The sequence below is a fragment of the Lolium rigidum genome, chromosome 4 (genome assembly GCF_022539505.1).
Source record: "Lolium rigidum isolate FL_2022 chromosome 4, APGP_CSIRO_Lrig_0.1, whole genome shotgun sequence".
Taxonomy (NCBI): domain Eukaryota; kingdom Viridiplantae; phylum Streptophyta; class Magnoliopsida; order Poales; family Poaceae; genus Lolium; species Lolium rigidum.
Window position 1 is genome coordinate 253,907,250 of NC_061511.1, and position 19,959 is coordinate 253,927,208.

The window sequence follows — 19,959 nt, forward strand, 5'->3', positions numbered from 1 at the left end:
CTCATCCGCGAGCTCATGACCAACACTTTGACTGATGGAGCTGCCTCACGTTGCCAAGCACGTTCGCGCACCGTCCAGACTAGGTAGCTCCCATTCGATATCGACGGAGATTTTATCCATGTCAGACAACCCGGTAATGTCTTCCCACAACCTCAACCGTACTCATGCGGCTGACGACTCAATGCTAGAGATGGCAAGAGGCCACAGACATTTGGTGTCTAAAGTAAAATACTACGTACTCTAGATCAGAATTCTACCAACCTGAGCTGACACAGGCCGGTGGTGGTGGTGGTGGTGGTGGTTTATCATTACTACTGCCTTGTCGATTACGGCGGCCACGCCCCACCGGCCACCGGCCCTGCCCTGCCGTGAGTGACGGTGGGTGGGGCGCGGGAGTGTCGGGGGCAAACAAAGCACCGTCGTCACGTGACTTCCGGCACTGGGACGGGACGATGGTCGGTCGCTCCTCGCTCGGATAGCGAAAGCAAAAGCGTCCGGGAGCACAGAATCGCACCACGCAGCGGCAAGCCGAGATGGCGGCGGCGGACGCGACCACGGCCATGACCATCGACTTCCTCCGCGCGCGCCTCCTCTCCGAGCGCTCCGTCTCCCGCGCCGCCAAGGACCGCGCCGACCAGCTCGCCAACCGGGTACGTGCGCGCTGCGCTATCCCCCCCCTCCCGCGCCGCGCGCGCATTTCGGTGCGCGCGGCATTCCCGGATTGACTGACCCGTTGCTGCAGGTCGCGGAGCTGGAGGAGCTGCTCCGGGCGGTGACGGCCCAGCGGCGGAAGGCGGAGCGGGCCGCCGCGGACGTGCTCGCCATCCTCGACTCCCAGGGGTTCGGCCGCTTCTCCGACGCCGCGGATTCCGGCTCCGACGACGACGGCGCTGGTGGCCCCGAGGCCGCCGAGCACGGATGTGGCGGCGAGGCCCGCGGGGAAGCGGAGGATGCGCTGTCGGGCTCGGAGCTGGGAGGCCCGGCCGGGGCGCCGCAGCCCGGCCCCGGGGGGCTGTCGTGGAAGGGCCGCGCCGCGAGCCCTGACGCGGACCGGCGGCAGCCGCATCACAGGGCCAGGCAGCTCAGGCAGCGGCACGGCCATAGCCACAGGAGGAACAGCTACTTTCGCTCGCTCGTCGCGGATTCCTCGCCCAAGTACCAGCCGGGGCAGTCGTGCCGGAAGATCAAGAGGAAGGAGCCGAGGTACAAAACAACATTGCTGGAATTATGTGCTAATTATATAGATAGATGTGCGTTGCTTATCTAACATGCTGTAATAATCATACTGTTTGCAGTATCAGATTGCGAACTGAAGATGAGGGGGGCAAGGACAATGCCGCCGGGGGTCTGGGCGAGGAGAAGGAAACATCAGATTGTACTGTCTGCACCGACGAGCAGCGTGATTTGGATGGTGGTGAGGCGAGCCAAGATGGGCGGGGTTCTTCTTCTGGTGATGGGGGAGTTCAGGATGGCAACGAGAGGTACACCGTGGAGTATGAGAAGGACGGGGAGATGGAGCGGGTGCTCGAGAAGCAGGCTGAGCTGATTGGGCAGTATGAGGCAGAGGAAAACGCTCAGAGGGAGTGGGAGAAGAAATTCAGCGGAACCCGGGATTCAACTTTGGTACGTTGCTGCCATTTTCAGTTAACAAAGCCCTTTAGTTTGAATGCAATGGTTATTGTGCTAGTTGTACCATATTTAAAGATTTGCCTTGCATTTTGATGCCGTTTCATAAAGATATATAATCTGTGTTAAGAACTTGAGATGGTGGATTTTGTGGTTTCAACAACGGGTTGATTTGAGCATTCGATTGATTTGGTAGCCATGTCAAATTGCTTGTTGAGATAGCAGACTGCAATTTACCATGCTTGCCCTTTTACTACTTTGAAGCCTGCGTATTAATCTGGTCTGGAATGATTGTTCTACTCCTAACATGAAAAACTTTCTGTCAAATAAACCAAACAATTTGCTTTTACTTATTTCAGTTGCTGAATAGAAAACTTAAAGAGCTTCTGTTTTTGTTGTTTGACTTGTATTTCTGCATTTCAACTTCCAGGGTGATATTGACCGGGACAATAAGTTAAACCAGAATGAAAAAGCTTCGGAGCTGAGGGGCAGAGCTGGTCAGATTATGACTAAAGAAGTAGTGCGTGAAGACGCACCGTCAAGAGGTAAACATCTGTTTGGAATCAACAGTCCCTCGGAATGTTTGTTGAATGGTTCTGTCTCTGACTTGTCATCAAATGTTCCAGAAGTAAGGGCTACTGGGAAGTGCAAAGAATCTGGTAATGATTTTGGGTGGGCTACTCCAGTAGTTGCTTCAGTTGATAGTGAATTGCATGCCAGGAAGGATGAGCTGGTACATAGAAGTTACACTGAAATTATTGATGGGAGTGGGTGTAGTAATCTTGGAAGATCTGCTTCTTTGCCACAAAAAGGCTATACTAGCATCCCAATTACAGGACATAATAAAGGTCAAGGAGATGGAAATTCAGATAGTGGTTCAAGCTACCATGTGAATGCTCGCCCTTATGAGCACTACATAACCACACCATCAGTTGGAAGCCCTTTAAGCGATACTCCTAAAAGTAAAATGTCTGAATGGAGTTCGTCATGCTTTCATAACCATACTGATAATCAGATTGACATGCAGCCGCATCAACTCTCAAGTGATGATATTGGAGGTGTCCTAGATGCCCTTCAACATGCCAAGATGTCCCTCCGAGAAAAGCTGAGCAGGGCAAGTCCACCCAGACAGGACATGTTAGCACTTCCAGCACCAGAGGATCACTACATAGAGGATGATTTGCAATTCAATGACACACAACTTCCACTTTGCATGTCTCTTAACCAGGAAATATTGGCACTGCCAGTGTCAGGAGGCTACCTAAGCAGGATCAGTTTACCAGGTGATGATGCAAAAATACCAGTTAGCTCTTCTGGTTTGTTTCGGTTGCCAACAGACTCGTTTCCCCAAAACGAGGTGTGCTCTACTGATGGCTATGGCTCAGAGTTCAGTTTGGTATCAAGTCAGCAGACCATATTTTCAAGAAACCCTGCTAGTCATATGATGTCAACTTCATCTCTTTACCAGCATGGTTCTAGTATCTCACCAAATCCATATCATGATCCTCACAGTTCAATGTTATTGTCAAAGTCTGCAAAAGGGGGTGCTTCTTTCATCCCACAAATTCGAAGGTCTAGCGACGATACAAGAAGAGGAATGCTGTTATGGTCGGTTTGACCTATACACGCAGGAAGCCCACTAGTGGCTAGTTATGGGCTTAGCCCAAGTAAATTAGGGGCTTAGCCCAAGTAAATTAGGGTTTAGAGGAGGTCGTCCTCCTATATAAACACTTGTATCCCTTCGAGATTAATCGGACAATATTCGAGTATCAATACCGTCTCGTCTCCGAAGGGAGACGGGAGACCCCCGTGCCCCCGCCGCAACAACCCTAGCCGCCGCCTCCTTCCTCCGCGACGGCGCCCGGCCCGCCGGCGCCGAGCTCTCCAACCTCTCCCCTCACTTCCACCCTTACAATCTCCGCCCTAGACCCGGTAGAACCCTAGTCTCTACCAAATGCCTTCTTGAGATGCAGGTATGCTTACCTAGCATGGCAGTGCTTACGATCAAAATCCACTACATCAAAACCGATCATCACGTGAGATGATGTAGCTTCAATGGTGAACATCAACATGTTGATCATATCATCCATATGACTCGTGTTCAACCTTTCGGTTTCCGTTGTCCCGAGGCCATGTCCGTACATGCTAGGCTCGTCAAGCAAACCCAAGTATTCCGCGTGTGCAACATGGCTTACACCCGTTGTATGTGAATCGTTGAATCTATCACATCCGATCATCACGAGATGCTTCGAAACGACGAACTGTTACAACGGTGCATACGAGGGAGAACACTTTATTATCTTGATATTAATGTGAGGGATCATCTTATAATGCTACCGTCGCGATCTAAGCAAAATAAGATGCATAAAGGATTAACATCACATGCGAGTTCATATGTGATATGATATGGCCCTTTTGTCTTTGCGCCTTTGATCTTCATCTCCAAAGCACGGACATGATCTCCATCATCTTCGGGCATGATCTCCATCATCGTCGGCGTAGCGTCAAGGTCCATGGCGCCGTCTTCATGGTTGTTCAGCTCATGTAGCAACTATTACAACTAATTTGAAAAACCTCTCAACATGAAATATAAAGACAACCATAAGGCTCCGCCGGTTGCCACAATACAATAATGATCATCTCATACATATTCATCATCACATTATGGCCATATCACATCACCAAACCCTGCAAAAACAAGTTAGACGTCTCTAATTTGGTTTGCATATTTTACGTGGTTTAGGGTTTTCGAGAGAGATCTAATCTACCTACGAACATGAACCACAACGGTGATACTAGTGTTGTCAATAGAAAGAGTAAATTGAATCTTCACTATGGTGGGAGAGACAGACACCCGCAAAGCCACTTATGCAATACAAGTTGCATGTCGAACGTGGAGCAAGTCTCATGAACGCGGTCATGTAAAGTTAGCCCGAGCCGCTTCATCCCACCATGCCACAAAGATGCAAAGTACTCGAACTAAAGACAACATAAGCATCAACGCCCACAAAACCATTGTGTTCTACTCGTGCAACCATCTATGCATAGACACGGCTCTGATACCACTGTAAGATAACATTGCATAGAAAACAAAAAATTTCCTACCGCGAACACGCAATCCAAGCCAAGATGCAATCTAGAAGACGGGAGCAACGAGGGGATGATCAAGACTAACCCTTGAAGATTTCCAAAGCCTATAAGAGTAGGCTCTTATTGCTGCGGTAGACGATCACTTGCCGCTTGCAAAAGCGCGTAGAAGATCTTGATCACGGTGCCACGATCGGGCAGCACCTCCGTACTCGGTCACACGTTCGGTGTTGATGACGACGTCCTACTCCCCGTTCCAGCGGGCAGCGGAAGTAGTAGATCCTCCTCGGAATCCCGGCAGCACGACGGCGTGGTGGCGGTGTTGATGGAGATCTCCGGCGGAGCTTCGCTAAGCATATGCGGGAGAAATAGTGGAGGAGAGGTGCTAGGGTTTGGGGAGAGGGGCGCGGCTAGGGCACCCTTGAGGGGTGCGGCCATGGTGGTGGCTTGAGTGGCCGGCCAGCCCCTCTCTCCCCTCTTTATATAGGTGGAAGCCCCAAGGTTTAGGTCAAAGTGTCCGAATAAGTCCCCAACAAAAACCTTCCAAGTGTCCAAACCTAGGGGGAGTGGGACTCCCCCCTTTCCTTGGTGGGGTGGCCGGCCACCATGGTGAGGAGTCCACTTGGGACTCCTCCTCCCTTAGGCTGGCCGGCCAAGGTGGGTGGAGTCCCTCTGGGACTCCACCTTCCATCCTTATTTCTTCCGGACTTTTCTAGAACCTTCTAGAACCTGCCATAAATGCACCGGATCATTTCCAAACTTGGAATATGACTTCCTATATATGAATCTTATTCTCCGGACCATTCCGGAACTCCTCGTGATGTCCGGGATCTTATCCGGGACTTCGAACAAAACTTCGAACTCCATTCCATATTTCCATATCTACTTAAACGATATCAAACCTTAAGTGTGTCACCCTACGGTTCGCGAACTATGCGGACATGATTGAGTACTCACTCCGACCAATAACCAATAGCGGGATCCGGAGATCCATAATGGCTCCCACATATTCAACGATGACTTTAGTGATCGAATGAACCATTCACATACGATACCAATTCCCTTTGTCACGCGATATTTTACTTGTCCGAGGTTTGATCTTCGGTATCACTCTATACCTTGTTCAACCTCGTCTCCCGACAAGTACTCTTTACTCGTACCGTGGTATGTGGTCTCTTATGAACTTATTCATATGCTTGCAAGACATTAGACGACATTCCACCGAGAGGGCCCAGAGTATATCTATCCGTCATCGGGATGGACAAATCCCATCGTTGATCCATATGCCTCAACTCATACTTTCCGGATACTTAATCCCACCTCTATAACCACCCATTTACGCAGATGGCGTTTGGTGTAATCAAAGTACCTTTCCGGTATAAGTGATTTACATGATCTCATGGTCATAAGGACTAGGTAACTATGTATCGAAAGCTTATAGCAAATAACTTAATGACGAGATCTTATGCTATGCTTAATTGGGTGTGTCCATTACATCATTCATACAATGATATAACCTTGTTATTAATAACATCCAATGTTCATGATTATGAAACTAATCATCCATTAATCAACAAGCTAGTTAAGAGGCATACTAGGGACTCTTTGTTTGTCTACATATCACACATGTACTAATGTTTCGGTTAATACAATTATAGCATGACATATAAACATTTATCATAAACATAGAGATATAAATAATAACCACTTTATTATTGCCTCTAGGGCATATCTCCTTCGAGTCTCCCACTTGCACTAGAGTCAATAATCTAGTTTACATTTGTAAAGATATAACACCTTGGCCTTCCGGTGCTTTATCATGTTTTGCTCACGGGAGAGGTTTTAGTCAACGGATCTGACACGCTCAGAAACGTATGTATTTTGTAATTCATTTGCGTCTTAACACATCACTCATTTCCAAATGAGTCGGCATTAAATATGTTTGGTATTCTTGTGGAACCTTAATTCCGCGGTCTGAAATATGTCACTAATATTGTCACACACAATATAGCTTCAAAGTTCTGATTCTGTCGGAACTACACCAAGTTCTCAAAGAACCTCTTGACTTAACATCCTTTGTCATTGTCAAAACAATGACATACTCTGCCTTCTTTTGTAGAATCCGTCATAATATTTAGAACTCTTCTAAATCTAGCATAGACAACTTCTAGCTCATTGTGCTACCTTTTTAACAACACTTAGTCTAATTTGAGATTTGAAATTTTATTTTCATATGTGACAAAACTAATATCGGTGCAACACCTTACAGCGATTTGTTTTATCATTTCTCCATACAAAACTATATATATATATATATATCCTTGGTTCTTCTCAAGTACTCAAGAATATTCTTACTGTTTTTCAATGATCATTACATGAATCATTCTGGTACATGCTCATAACATTTTTAAGAGCACATGACATCTGATTGTGTACATATTATATGTGATCTATAATCACTCATGTGTTTTTTACTCATTGAGTGTCAGATACACTCAAGTCTTGTTAAAACTTCACATGATAAGAACATTTTCTCAATATTTCTATATTGAACTACTTCAATATCTATTTTATGTACTTTGACTTAAACTTATTATATGTTTCAATCTATCTTCATAGATCTTGACACTAAATATGTTTCAGTCCATATCCTTTCATTGAAATTAATTTCTCAATGAAACCTTTTAATCAAGTATGTAATTACATTATTTATAACCAACTATATGTCTTCTATATAAGTATTATAAATATGTCTCAGCGCTCCCACTTAATTTCTTGCAAATGCAAGCCTCTTCATCGTCTCTGATGAAATCAAAAACTCTTTGACTATTTCATCCGGTGAAGATTCCAACTCCGCGATACTTACTTCATCCAATTGAAGTTCGTATATCTATCTAGTATTCCACGGACTAGCAAAACTCTTGGTTTGTATCTTGTATACACCTTTAATACACACTTCTGATAAGTAATGTATTTTGCCATCCTACTAACATATCTCATAAAAGAAATATGTAGTGATTACTAGAATAATCCACATAGACTATAAGCATTGCTACGGAAGATCTAATCTTATCGCATTCAACTCTTTGAACTTTGTCGTAAACAACTTTTCGACAAGTCGAGCTTCTTCAAGGATATTTCATCCAAGTCCATCAATTTTATAGATCTACTTACTTTCAAAAAGTATTTATCTATCTTGGATTTCATGGCGTATAGCCATTTTAACGGAGTCAGGGCCCATCATAACTTCTTTGTTTTGTAGTTGGTTTATCATTGTTCAAAATCAATCCTTTGTCCACAAATCATTTATTTGATCACAAAGTAAACCATACCTACAAGGTTCAATAAGTACTTCGATCTCCATGGCTAAAACACTTTGTAGTCATGGGAGCCATGATCGTCGTGGTCGCTTCCGGAACCAATTCCAATGCTGCGCTACTCTGATCATTATGCTCAGGTTCATAAACCTTATCAAATTATATTGTCTTCCCACTCAAATACTTCACTAGAAACAATTTCTTGGAAATAAGAAACATTGACAAACACTTTTGTCTTTGTCTCGTGGGAAGAATTCCCAATCAAATCTCTGGGATAACCAACAAAGACATTCATCCCATTTTGGTTGTAAACTTATTTACTTATGCTATGCATACCAAAATTTAAGAAAAGACTATCAGGGTTCATACCCATGCCATAACTCGTATGGTGTCATTTCAACGGATCATGATGATGCTCTATTCAGTGTAAAAGCGGTAGTCACTAAAGCATAATCCACAAAAATATTATGGCGTCAATATCTTATCTCATCATTGATCCAACAAGGTTTGGATACATCTCTTGGATACTTCATCATTACTATGATACTCCAAGAAACGTGAGTTGTAGAACAATTTCATAACTCTCTTAGATGTTCGCTAAAACTCATAATTCAAATATTTCCACCATGATCCAATCATAGATATTTGATTTTTCTATTACGATGATTTCCACTTCATGCTGAAATTTATTTGAATCCATTCAAATGTTTCAAACTTCTTCCTTATTGAATATATCCACATATATACTCAATTCATTGTTGGAAGTTTTCATGAAGTAGAAGAATCTCCCGCACACAACTATGCCCAGTGAATCACATATATCATTATGTATGTTTTCACTAAGTTAGTTGCCCGTTCAACTCTCGGCCTATGAACGGTATTTCAATCATTACTTTTTAGAAAAGATTTTGCAAGCGCCAAACGATTCAAAATATATACACCTGAGCTAGACCTTCTAGTATTTTCTTTTCTTTTTGCCAGAATATCTTTTGCAGTTTCTTTTAGCTTTCCTCATTATTCAGAAAAACACTTCAACATCAATAACTTCTAGGTTTGTTGATCAAATACCAATAACCTTGAGGTTCTTACTTTGAAGTTGATCATCATATGACAAGTGTTCTAGATTTCACTTATTAGTAACTATGTAATATGATGAACAATTTCACTCATAATTTTATCCATCAATTCATGACAACTTTTTGAGACCATGTCTATACATGCTAGGCTCATAAAGTTTAAACCTTGGTATTTGCATGTGCAAATCTAGCTTGCACCCGTTGTATGCACTCGTAGAATCTATCACACCCGATCATCACGTGATGCTTCGAAACGACGAGTCTTAATAACGGTGCATATTAAGGATGGTCACTTCATGGATATGCGAATATTGTTAGTGCCCCAATAGTTGGAGGATTGTGACGCCTTGCGTCTTCAACCTTTGTCCATTACATCATTCATACAATGATATAACCTTGTTATTAATAACATCCAATGTTCATGATTATGAAACTAATCATCCATTAATCAACAAGCTAGTTAAGAGGCATACTAGGGACTCTTTGTTTGTCTACATATCACACATGTACTAATGTTTCGGTTAATACAATTATAGCATGACATATAAACATTTATCATAAACATAGAGATATAAATAATAACCACTTTATTATTGCCTCTAGGGCATATCTCCTTCATAGGCCCCATCCTTTGGGACCTCGACGTGCTGTCCCTCATCTTCTGGCGCGAGGGCGGCCGCCGTGTTCACTGGACGGGCTTGGGCAGCACTGGCGCATCCCCGCAGCTCCACCTGATGGCCGCCGCGCTTGACGAGGCGCACCCGCTCCTTGGCCGACTTACTGCAGCAGCACGGCGACCTCTTCGACGAGCCGCAGGGCCTCCCTCCCTCGCGGCCCTGTGACCACCGCATACACCTGCTGCCGAACACGGCGCCCGTCGCTGTGCGGCCGTACCGGTACCCCCAGCTGCAGAAGGACGAGCTCGAGCGCCAGGTGGCGGTCATGCTAGCACAGGGCATCATCCGGATTTCGACGTCGCCGTTCTGCGCCCCCGTGCTCCTTGTGCGCAAGACCGACGGCACGTGGCGCTTCCGCATCGACTTTCGCGCCCTCAACATCGTCACGTCCAAGGACAAGTTCCCCATCCCCGTCGTGGATGAGCTCCTGGACGAGCTGCATGGCGCGCGCTTCTTCACCAAGCTCGACTTGCGCTCGGGCTATCATCAGGTGCGCATGCACCCGGACGACATCGCCAAGACGGCGTTCCGCACTCACCATGGCCACTACGAGTTTTTGGTGATGCCGTTCGGCCTCTCCAACGCGCCGGCGACCTTCCAGGCCCTGATGAACGACGTGCTCAGCCCCTACTTACGACGCTTTGTGCTTGTTTTCTTTGATGATATTTTGATCTACACCGCATCCTCGGGCGGAGCACCTGCAAAGACGTGGCCATCATCTTCAACGAGCTTCGAGCGCATCGTCTTCATCTCAAGCGCTCGAAGTGCTCGTTTGGCACGACCTCCGTCGCGTACTTGGGCCACGTCATCTCCGCCGACGGTGTCGCGATGGACGCGGACAAGGTCGCCGCCGTCGCCGCCCGGCCGACGCCCCGGCCGCCGCGAGCTCTTCGCGGATTTTTGGGCCTCGCGGGATACTACCGGCGGTACATCCAGGACTTCGGCCTCATCGCCGCGCCTCTCACGCGCTCGCTTCGCCGCGACGCTTTCTCCTGGGACGAGGAGGCGGCCACGGCCTTCGCCGCCTCGCAGCGGGCACTCACAACGGGCCCCGTTCTTCGGATGCCGGACTTCGACGAGCCGTTTGTGGTGGACTGCGACGCCTCCGGCATCGGCTTCGGCGCCGTCCTTCACCAAGGCGAGGGCCACTCGCTTTCTTCAGCCGCCCTTTCGCCGCGCGCCACCACAAGCTCGCCGCATATGAGCGCGAGCTGATCGGGCTGGTCCGAGCGGTGCGCCACCGGCGGGCGTATCTTTGGGGCCGGACATTCCGTGTGCGCAGGACCACTACAGCCTGAAGTTCTTGCTGGATCAGCGCCTCTCCACGGTGCCGCAGCATCGCGTGGATCGGCAAGCTCTTCGGCTTCGACTTCACCGTCGAGTACCGCCCGGCCGCCTCAACACGGCCGCCGACGCCCTGTCCCGCCGCGACATCGACGACGCCGCGGACGCGCCCACGGTCGGTGCGGCCCTCCGCATCCACTCCGGGCCATCTTTCGCCTTCATCGACGAGGTTCGCCGCGCTACTACCGAGGCCGCGGATGCGCAGCAGCGCGCCGCCGCCCGGCCGACGGCGAGCTGGACGCGCCATGGCGCCCGGACGAGGGACTACTCCTCCATGGGCGCCGCATCTTTGTGCCGGATCATGGAGACCGCGCCACCGGGCCTTGTCCTTGGCGCATTCCCGCAGGTCACGAGGGCGTCCGAAGACCCCGCACCGTCTCCGCGCCGATTTTTACATTCCGGGGATGGCGTCCCGGTGCGAGACCGGGTGCGAGCGTGTGTCACATGCCGCCGGAACAAGACGGAAACGCTCCGTCCGGCGGGCTTACCGCAACCGCTGGACGTGCCGTCCCGAGTGTGGGCGGACATCTCCATGGACTTCATCGAGGGGCTGCCGAAGGTTGGCGGCAAGTCCGTCATCCTCACGGTGGTCGACCGTTTCTCCAAGTACGCGCACTTCATCGCCCTCGGCCATCCCTATACGGCGGCGTCCGTGGCACGCGCCTTCTTCGACGGCATCGTTCGCCTCCATGGGTTTCCGTCCTCCATCGTCAGTGATCGTGATCCTGTGTTCACGGGTCACGTCTGGAGGGACCCCTTTGGGTTGGCAGGCGTGAAGCTCCGCATGAGCACGGCGTTTCATCCTCGGACGGACGGCCGGCCGAAGGTCGTCAACAAGATCATCGCCATGTACCGCGCGCCGCATCACCGGGGATCACCCACGAGCTTGGGTGGACTGGCTGGCGTGGGCCGAGTACTGCTACAACACGTCCTACCACTCCGCGCTGCACACTACTCCCTTTGAGGTGGTCTACGGGAGGCCACCACCGGCGATGCTTCCTTATGCGTCTGGCACGGCCCGTACTGACACGGCGGATGACCTGCTGCGTACCCGCGACGAGATACTAGCTGAGGCGCGCCGGCCGACTTCTTCGGGCTCAGCGGCTGGCTAGGAAGTACTATGATGCTCATCATCGCGAGGCGGAGTTTGCGGTGGACGACGGGTCCGGCTCCGCCTTCTTCACCGGACGACCCGGTCCTTGGACCCGCGCTCCCGGCGCAAGTTGGGCCCTCGTTACGCCGGTCCTTTCCGTGTGCCGGAGCGCATCGGCAAGCTCGCCTACCGCCTCGAGTTGCCTGCGGGCTCGCGCCTCCACGACGTCTTCAACGTCGGTCTCCCGAAGGCCTACCGGGCGACCCTCCTTCCGCACCACCAGCTCTTCCACCTACTTCGGATGGGCGTCTCGAGCCTGCCCCGGCCGAGTGTGGCTCGCGTGTTGAAGGCCCGGCAGCGCCGTGGTGTTTGGCACGTCTTGGTGCATTGGACGAGGCCTGCCGGAGGACGAGGCGACGTGGGAGAAGCTTGAAGATCTCCGCCGGCAGTTTCGAAGTTCAGCTCGAGGACGAGCTGTTTGAGAAGGCGGGGAGAGATGTTATGGTCGGTTTGACCTATACACGCAGGAAGCCACTAGTGGCTAGTTATGGGCTTAGCCCAAGTAAATTAGGGGCTTAGCCCAAGTAAATTAGGGTTTAGAGGAGGCCGTCCTCCTATATAAACACTTGTATCCCTTCGAGATTAATCGGACAATATTCGGTATCAACATCGTCTCGTCTCTCGAAGGGAGACGGGAGACCCCCGTGCCCCCGCCGCAACAACCCTAGCCGCCGCCTCCTTCCTCCGCGACGGCGCCCAGCCGCCGGCGCCGAGCTCTCCAACCTCTCCCCCCTCACTTCCACCCTTACAATCTCCGCCCTAGACCCGGTAGAACCCTAGTCTCTACCAAATGCCTTCTTGAGATGCAGGTATGCTTACCTAGCATGGCAGTGCTTACAATTAGTAGCTGTAGCAGCTATGCATGATTAGGGTCCCAATAGTCTTTAAGCTAGAAGCTGTTTGTTGCGTCGTATGGTTTGATAATGATGTGTTATGTCGTATTGCTATCCAAGAAGAAAATGTGTTTATAAGCAGCCTTGGCTTCTCTCTTATGCCCTCATGAGGTATTACAAATTGTTTGTTTGATGTCAGCGAAGCTAAAGTTGACATGGCAAATTTATCCTATAAATGAAGTTTTCGCCAGTTGGTAAGCAAACTGTTTTTTTTTTATAAAGAAAATATATTAATACCAAATTAAGGGAATATATTAATACCAAGATGATATCTATTACAGTACACCTAAACTCTACAACAACATAATGATCGGAGCAAGTCTAGCCATTAAAGATGCATACAACCAAAAAACAAAGAGAACCAAAAGAAGAAGAAAAAAAGAAAGCAAAGACCTTGCCGAAGCAATAAGAGACTCGCCGTAGCACCACCAATGACGACGACACCTTGAGAGCATAGAAGTTTCTCAAAAAATGGCGCCTCTAAGAAGGAAACACTGCACAAACACCTTCGTCATCTGATCTAGCCAGCAAGGTCAGATCCCAGGTTTTCACCATGCAAAAGGTCCAATCTCCAGACAATCCCTTTAACAAGGAAATGACTATGGATTCACCATTGCCAGGTACAAACCACCGAAGGTCAAACCTAGGATTTCCACCCTGAAATATGAGATACAGAGGTCTAGCACCGCAAAGAACCCTCACAAGGACACCACCCCCTCCTGTGGAGAACACTGCTGCAAAACTCCGATAGTCCGACACTTTTGTAATGCAAACATTTCTAGATATATTTTTTGAAATCGGAATTTTTTTAAATTCAAAATTTGTTCAAATTCAAAAAATGGTTCAAATTCAAACATTTTTTAAATTCGAACAATTCTGAAAATTGAAAAGGTAATAAGACAAAAATAAAACATAAAAGGGAAAAAGTAAAACTAAGAAAACCGCAAAAAGCCACGGCTACGCGGGCCCACCGTCAATGCTTATGTCTTAAGTTTCCATCTTTCATCTTTTCATCCGATCCCCATTCCGGGGAAGCTAAGATCTAGAAATCCTCGCCATCCTGGTTGCCAAAACCCCTGGTGCTCGATGGATCTCAACATCCTTGATCTCATCTGACCTGAGGATGGAAGGAGATCCGATGGCCGTGGCGCTGCCCGCGGACGCCCTCGCGGAAATCCTCCGCCGCCTCCCGCTGCGCAGCCTCGCCACCGCACGGTGCGTGTGCAAGGTGTGGCGCGCCATCGTCGACGGCCGCCGGCTGCTGCTCCCGGAGCCCGCACTTGGTGCGCGGGATCTTCCTCATGTATACTGATTACGATTATCCGGTTTTCCTCTCTCACCCCTCCATGGAGCCGGATATCTTGGGCAAGCTCAACTTCCATCGGCTGCCAGGCCAGTGCAACAGAGCCTACGTCCTGAGTCACTGTAATGGACTCCTGCTTTACAAAGACATGCAAGGGCTCCACGTGGCCAACCCCGCGACACAGTGGCGGGCAAGCTTGCCCCCGCCCCCTCCCCCGCTCCCAGGGAGGTTCAACGAGCCGCCACACCTTGTGTTTGATCCCGCCGAGTCACTGTACTACGAGGTCTTGATCGTTCCTGAAAGCCCTTTCATAGAGGAGAGGGCCGAACCATCCAAGGAGTGGCCAGCATCAGTATGGCCTCTGTGTGCCTTTTCATCACGCACGGGTCAGTGGGAAGAGAGGGCTTTTGTCCGGGAAGGCGAGGCCGCAGGGATGGCTTCTGACAAGGTATTGCAGGGGTCCAATGCATTCGGTCAGAACTGCAGCGCTTATTGGCAGGGTGCATTATTTGTGCAGTGCAATGGTGGCTTCACTGTTATGAGGTAAGCACCATATGATACAGTTGTGTTACTGCAATGCTGATTATTTCTTAATCCAGTGCTCATATAGTCACAGGTATATATTTGTATAATTTGACCTTTAAACAACTTGTATTTGCGAGTTCATGCTTCCATGTGTAGTTCTATCTATATCTTATTTCTTCCACCATGCTTTTCCTCTTAAAAGACTAAGCAATTCCACCAATTATTGAATGTGGTTTTATTGATGATTTATTATTTTTCAGAATATCCTTGTCAAATAATAAGTATCGGGTAATTAAAATGCCAACAGATATTGGGGAGTCCGAATACGAGGATGTTTATCTAGGACGATCAAAGGAAGGGTTATGTTGTGCACTATTTCATGATCAGTACATGCTTCGTATTTGGATCCTTGACGATTCATGTGGTGCGACAGAGTGGGTGCTGAAGCATCACATTGACATTGACCATAGTGTCTCGCCTGTAACGAGTGTTTATGATGAGAATGCCAAAGAGGGACCCTGGATTTTAGAAGATGCTGACAGTGTTGAACACTATGGTCAACAAAGTTTACAAGATGCTAACAAGGATGAAGATGACAGCAATAATGCACTTTTGAAGAGTAAAGTCGAATGGGATTCAGACAACGATGATATGGTTGACAGTGAATCTGAGGTTGTACAGAGCTTCATAGGAGACATTAGTGTCCTTGGATTTCATCCTTACAAAGATGCCATATTCTTGAATCTTTCGCTTGACAGAGCTGTGGTCTATCATCTGAATACCTCTAGGGTTCAACTTTTGGGTAAAGTATGCCCAGATGATTGTTATAGTCATACGGCATACATAAAATCCTCTTTCCCGTACACACCATGTTTGGTAGCAGATTCCCCAGAAAACAAACTAGAAGCCCATGTCGAAGGCTAGCTAGATAGCTTGTTTGTTTCAAATAGTTCGAATCCTGTTATTTAATGTCTGCTAGTTTGCCAACACAAACTTATTTATAGCATGATTTGCCAAAGGATATGTAAGGAGTGCTATGCTAATGTAATGCTATGTATCCATATAACGCCAAAGGACATGTAATGCTATGTATCCATATGTCATTCAAGCAGGCCAAGTTATCTTGACTGACATGTAGGGTGGGCTTATAGCTGTGGAATTCTTTTTAACATTCTATTGGGTCATAGTCAGATTTCTGAAGTCCATTATTTTTATTCTTTCAATAGCCTTCTTGTCTGCCTGTGACTTTTACAAGTATAGTGGCGTCCACTTCCATACATTTCTTTCTTGGAAGCATTATCTTCTAACAGAAGTTTGCATCTACCAGTTCTACTCTTAAGGAGCTTTTTAACCTTTGTAGACTAACGTGGTAGCTTTATTTTATATTGTTTTAAGTATAATAGATAACATTTACGATAACAGTTACACCGTTCACGAGTGTTTATTGACTCAATTACATGATTTTTTTGTTGACTCAAAACGGTTTGTATATAGGAGTATTACAAGTGCTGCAATGTTTGATATTAAAGGTAAAACAATCTGCAAAAGTCATTGTTGCTTAGTTCCACAGTAGTTGATTAAAAATCAACCTACCCTATTAAGCCTGCAAAGGTAAAACAACTTGCACGAATCACCGTCGCTTGCTTCCATATTTGATCTTCTCCTGGATGACTTCCATATTTGATCTTCTCCTGGATGACTTCCGAAGAATGCACCTGTGAAGAGTAAAGTCGAATGGGATTTGGACAACGATAATATGGTTGACAGTGAATCTGAAGGTGTAGAGAGCTTTGGGTACATTGGTTTCCTTGGATTTTTTTTTTTGAAACTCAATATATATTAGGTTAGCAAGCCGCCTCATTAAAAACCTTCCAGTCCCCCATTGGGTACCCTGGAAGGAAAAGAGTGCGTCAGAAACTTGCTACCTTACACAAAACAGTTACATAGCAGGATTACAATCAGCACTAAGGCTGTGAACAAGGAAATCCGGTGGCTCGACATTCCAGGTAAAAACCCCTCCTGTACTAACGCAAACTTTGCACAACAGTGAGCCACCTGGTTTGCCTCGTGCCGGACAGAAACTACATTATGAGAGATGAAGGATAAACTAATATCCCTAATCTCTTCCAGGATTGGACGAATCACAGACCTATCCACCTGACCTTTTTGCCAACACTTCACCAGCTCGGCACAATCAACCTCAAAAATGACCTTAGTAAAACCTCTCTCCGTAGCATACATGAAAGCATCTCTGAGAGCCAAGGCTTCAATTGTTATTGGGTCTAAAATTCCCGTATAGGTCTTGCACATTGCACCACAGAAACCAGTAACATCTCGTGCCACTACTCCAGATGGCGCCAAGGTTAAATCCACCTGAATACCTCCATCTGAATTGATTTTGGTAAAACCATCTTGGGGCCCATGCCAGGTGCACGCCAGCCTAGGAGGTTTTGCGCTTCGTTGCTCCTTTGGAAGCTCCAAAGTATGCATAGCTTCATGAATAAACTCCATGGATTTTGATGGATTAAAAACTGCCTCACCATGAGTCACCTTATTCCTTGATATCCAAATAGTATACTATCACATAAATTATTCTTGCAATATCCTTCTTTGGAAAAAGAGAGCCACATAAAATGTCCCTCGCCCACGTAGTAGGATGCAACCTTGGTATTTTCAACAATAAAATATCTTTTGCAGCTGCCCAAAACATCTGTGCATGACTGCATTCAATCAGAGCATGAAACATACTTTCAGATTTTGCTTTGCATATACCACAAGTGCTATCAACCATGACATGCCGCCGTGTAAGGGTCCCATAATCGGGCAAAATTCCTCGAAGAACCCTCCACCAAAACACACGCACTTTTGGAATAACACAAAGTTTCCATAATCTCTTCCAAACATCAGTCGCCGGAGATGAAGGAGGAGCATCACTTCTGGCCATATCGTCAGCCTGACCCTTTGCCACTATCGCTCTATAAGCAGATCTGACCGAGTAAATACCAGATTTCTCATGAGCCCATGCAAGAAAATCCTCACCTCCATTATGTCTTAGAGGTATTCCAATAATTGCATCTGCATCAGGCGTAAAGAACATCTCTCGAATCCTAGTTACATTCCACTGATGATCCGCAGTAATAAGCTCATTCACCATTATCACATCATCATCATCCTGTAACCGACCCATTGGCTTCATAGAAATAGATCCCGGGATCCAACTATCATGCCAGATGGATATAGTCTCACCGAGCCCACTCTTTTGATCAAACCTATCTTCAAAGCTTCCCTGCCTGCCAAGATAGCTCGCCAAGTTCTGGAAGCAGCTCTTGGCGCAGTAGCCTCCATGAAATTACAGTTATAGTAGTACCTTGTTTGGAGAACTTGAGCACACAAAGAATTTGGATTTGTGATTAATATCCATGCTTGCTTCCCCAACAAAGCCACATTAAAAGCTAGCATATCCCTAAAACCCATGCCACCTTGGTTTTTCAGAATAGCCAATTTGTCCCAAGCGATCGAATGCATAGATCGTTTATCCAGATTTCCACTCCACCAAAAACCTCCCATCAAAGAATTAAACTTCTTGCATGTTCCTTTCGAAAGTTGAAAACAGCTCATACTAAAAGTAGCCTTGGCCTGAATATATAACTGATTTAGCAAGGCCTCTTTTCCTGGATAGGACAAATTCTTCTCTGCCCAACCATTGATACTACTGCGAGCACTTTCAGGAATATATTCAAACGCTTCACTAGTTAGCTTACCAACTGCAGTAGGCAAACCAATATACTTTTCACTAAAAACCTCAGTCTGAATATTCAACACTTGCTTCACCTCCGTCCTATGAGCTTCAGAAGTACATGGACTGAAAAATATGGCACTTTTCTCCCTGTTAACTCTGGCCTGAAGCTTCATTATAGATACGAAGAATCTCATCCAACCGCGTTGCGCTGGCACTATTAGCATTGATAAAGATCAAGCTATCATCGGCAAATAACAAATGTGAAATCCACGGTGATCTGTGGCAAACTTGCACTCCTCTATCAACAATACCCATGCCAAAATTATGAAGCAAAGCTGTTAGACCTTCTGAGCATAGTAAAAACAAATAAGGCGAAATCGGGTCTCCCTGTCTAATTCCACGTGAAGGGAAAAAAGCCTCAAGAAGGCCACCATTAACCTTGACAGCGAACCTGACAGTAGACACACATCTCATAATTAGCTGGCCTAAAGAGGATGGAAAACCCAGCTTCAACATCATGGCTTCGAGAAAATGCCATTCAACTCGGTCATAAGCCTTCATCATATCAAGTTTGACTGCACAATGACCCCTCTTGCATTTATTTTTTCTTTTCATTGTATGAATGCACTCAAAGACCACCAAGACATTATCTGTTATCAAACGACCAGGGACAAAAGCAGATTGCTCCTGACTAATAGTATACTCCAAAACTAGTCCCATTCTATTTGCCACCGTCTTAGTAGCAATCTTGTATAATACAGTGCATAGAGAAATAGGTCTATACTGTTTAATGGACTTTGGATTGCGTACCTTTGGAATCAAAGTTATGGATGTATCGTTTATTGACTTAGGTACCTCTCCGACGCCATTGAGAAAACCCAGAACTGCTGCAGTAAGACTATCACCTATAAGGTTCCAATGCCTTTGATAGAAACCTGCTGTAAACCCATCAACCCCTGGAGCTTTAGATGGATGCATCTGAAACAGAGCCTTTTTAACCTCCTCTGGGGTGAAATCTTCACTCAGTTTATCTCGATCAGCTTGTAACACCTTTTCCTGGACATGGTCTAAAAGATCACCCATCATAGGGCTACCATCTGAGGTATATAAGTCCGTATAGAAAGTTTGGATTTCCTCTCTCACGGATTCTACATCATCACACCAAGAGCCATCAGTAGGCTGCAAGGTAGTGATAGTATTAATTCCTTTTCGTTGAGCT

The 19,959-nt window shown here is 46.9% G+C and overlaps 2 protein-coding genes across 2 annotated transcripts; both read left to right on the top strand.

The window, feature by feature from the left end:
• The first annotated feature begins 533 nt into the window (after positions 1-533).
• LOC124650274 lies at positions 534-13,257 on the top strand. The gene is made up of 5 exons (XM_047189819.1): positions 534-650; positions 743-1,203; positions 1,302-1,623; positions 2,057-3,223; positions 13,071-13,257. Exons 1-5 carry the CDS (start codon positions 534-536, stop codon positions 13,080-13,082), a joined length of 2,079 nt encoding a protein of 692 aa, XP_047045775.1. The 3' UTR covers positions 13,083-13,257.
• Positions 13,258-14,311: 1,054 nt separating this feature from the next.
• On the top strand, positions 14,312-15,925 carry LOC124648605. The gene is made up of 3 exons (XM_047188334.1): positions 14,312-14,456; positions 14,623-15,019; positions 15,262-15,925. Exons 1-3 carry the CDS (start codon positions 14,312-14,314, stop codon positions 15,923-15,925), a joined length of 1,206 nt encoding a protein of 401 aa, XP_047044290.1.
• The last annotated feature ends 4,034 nt before the right edge of the window (positions 15,926-19,959 follow it).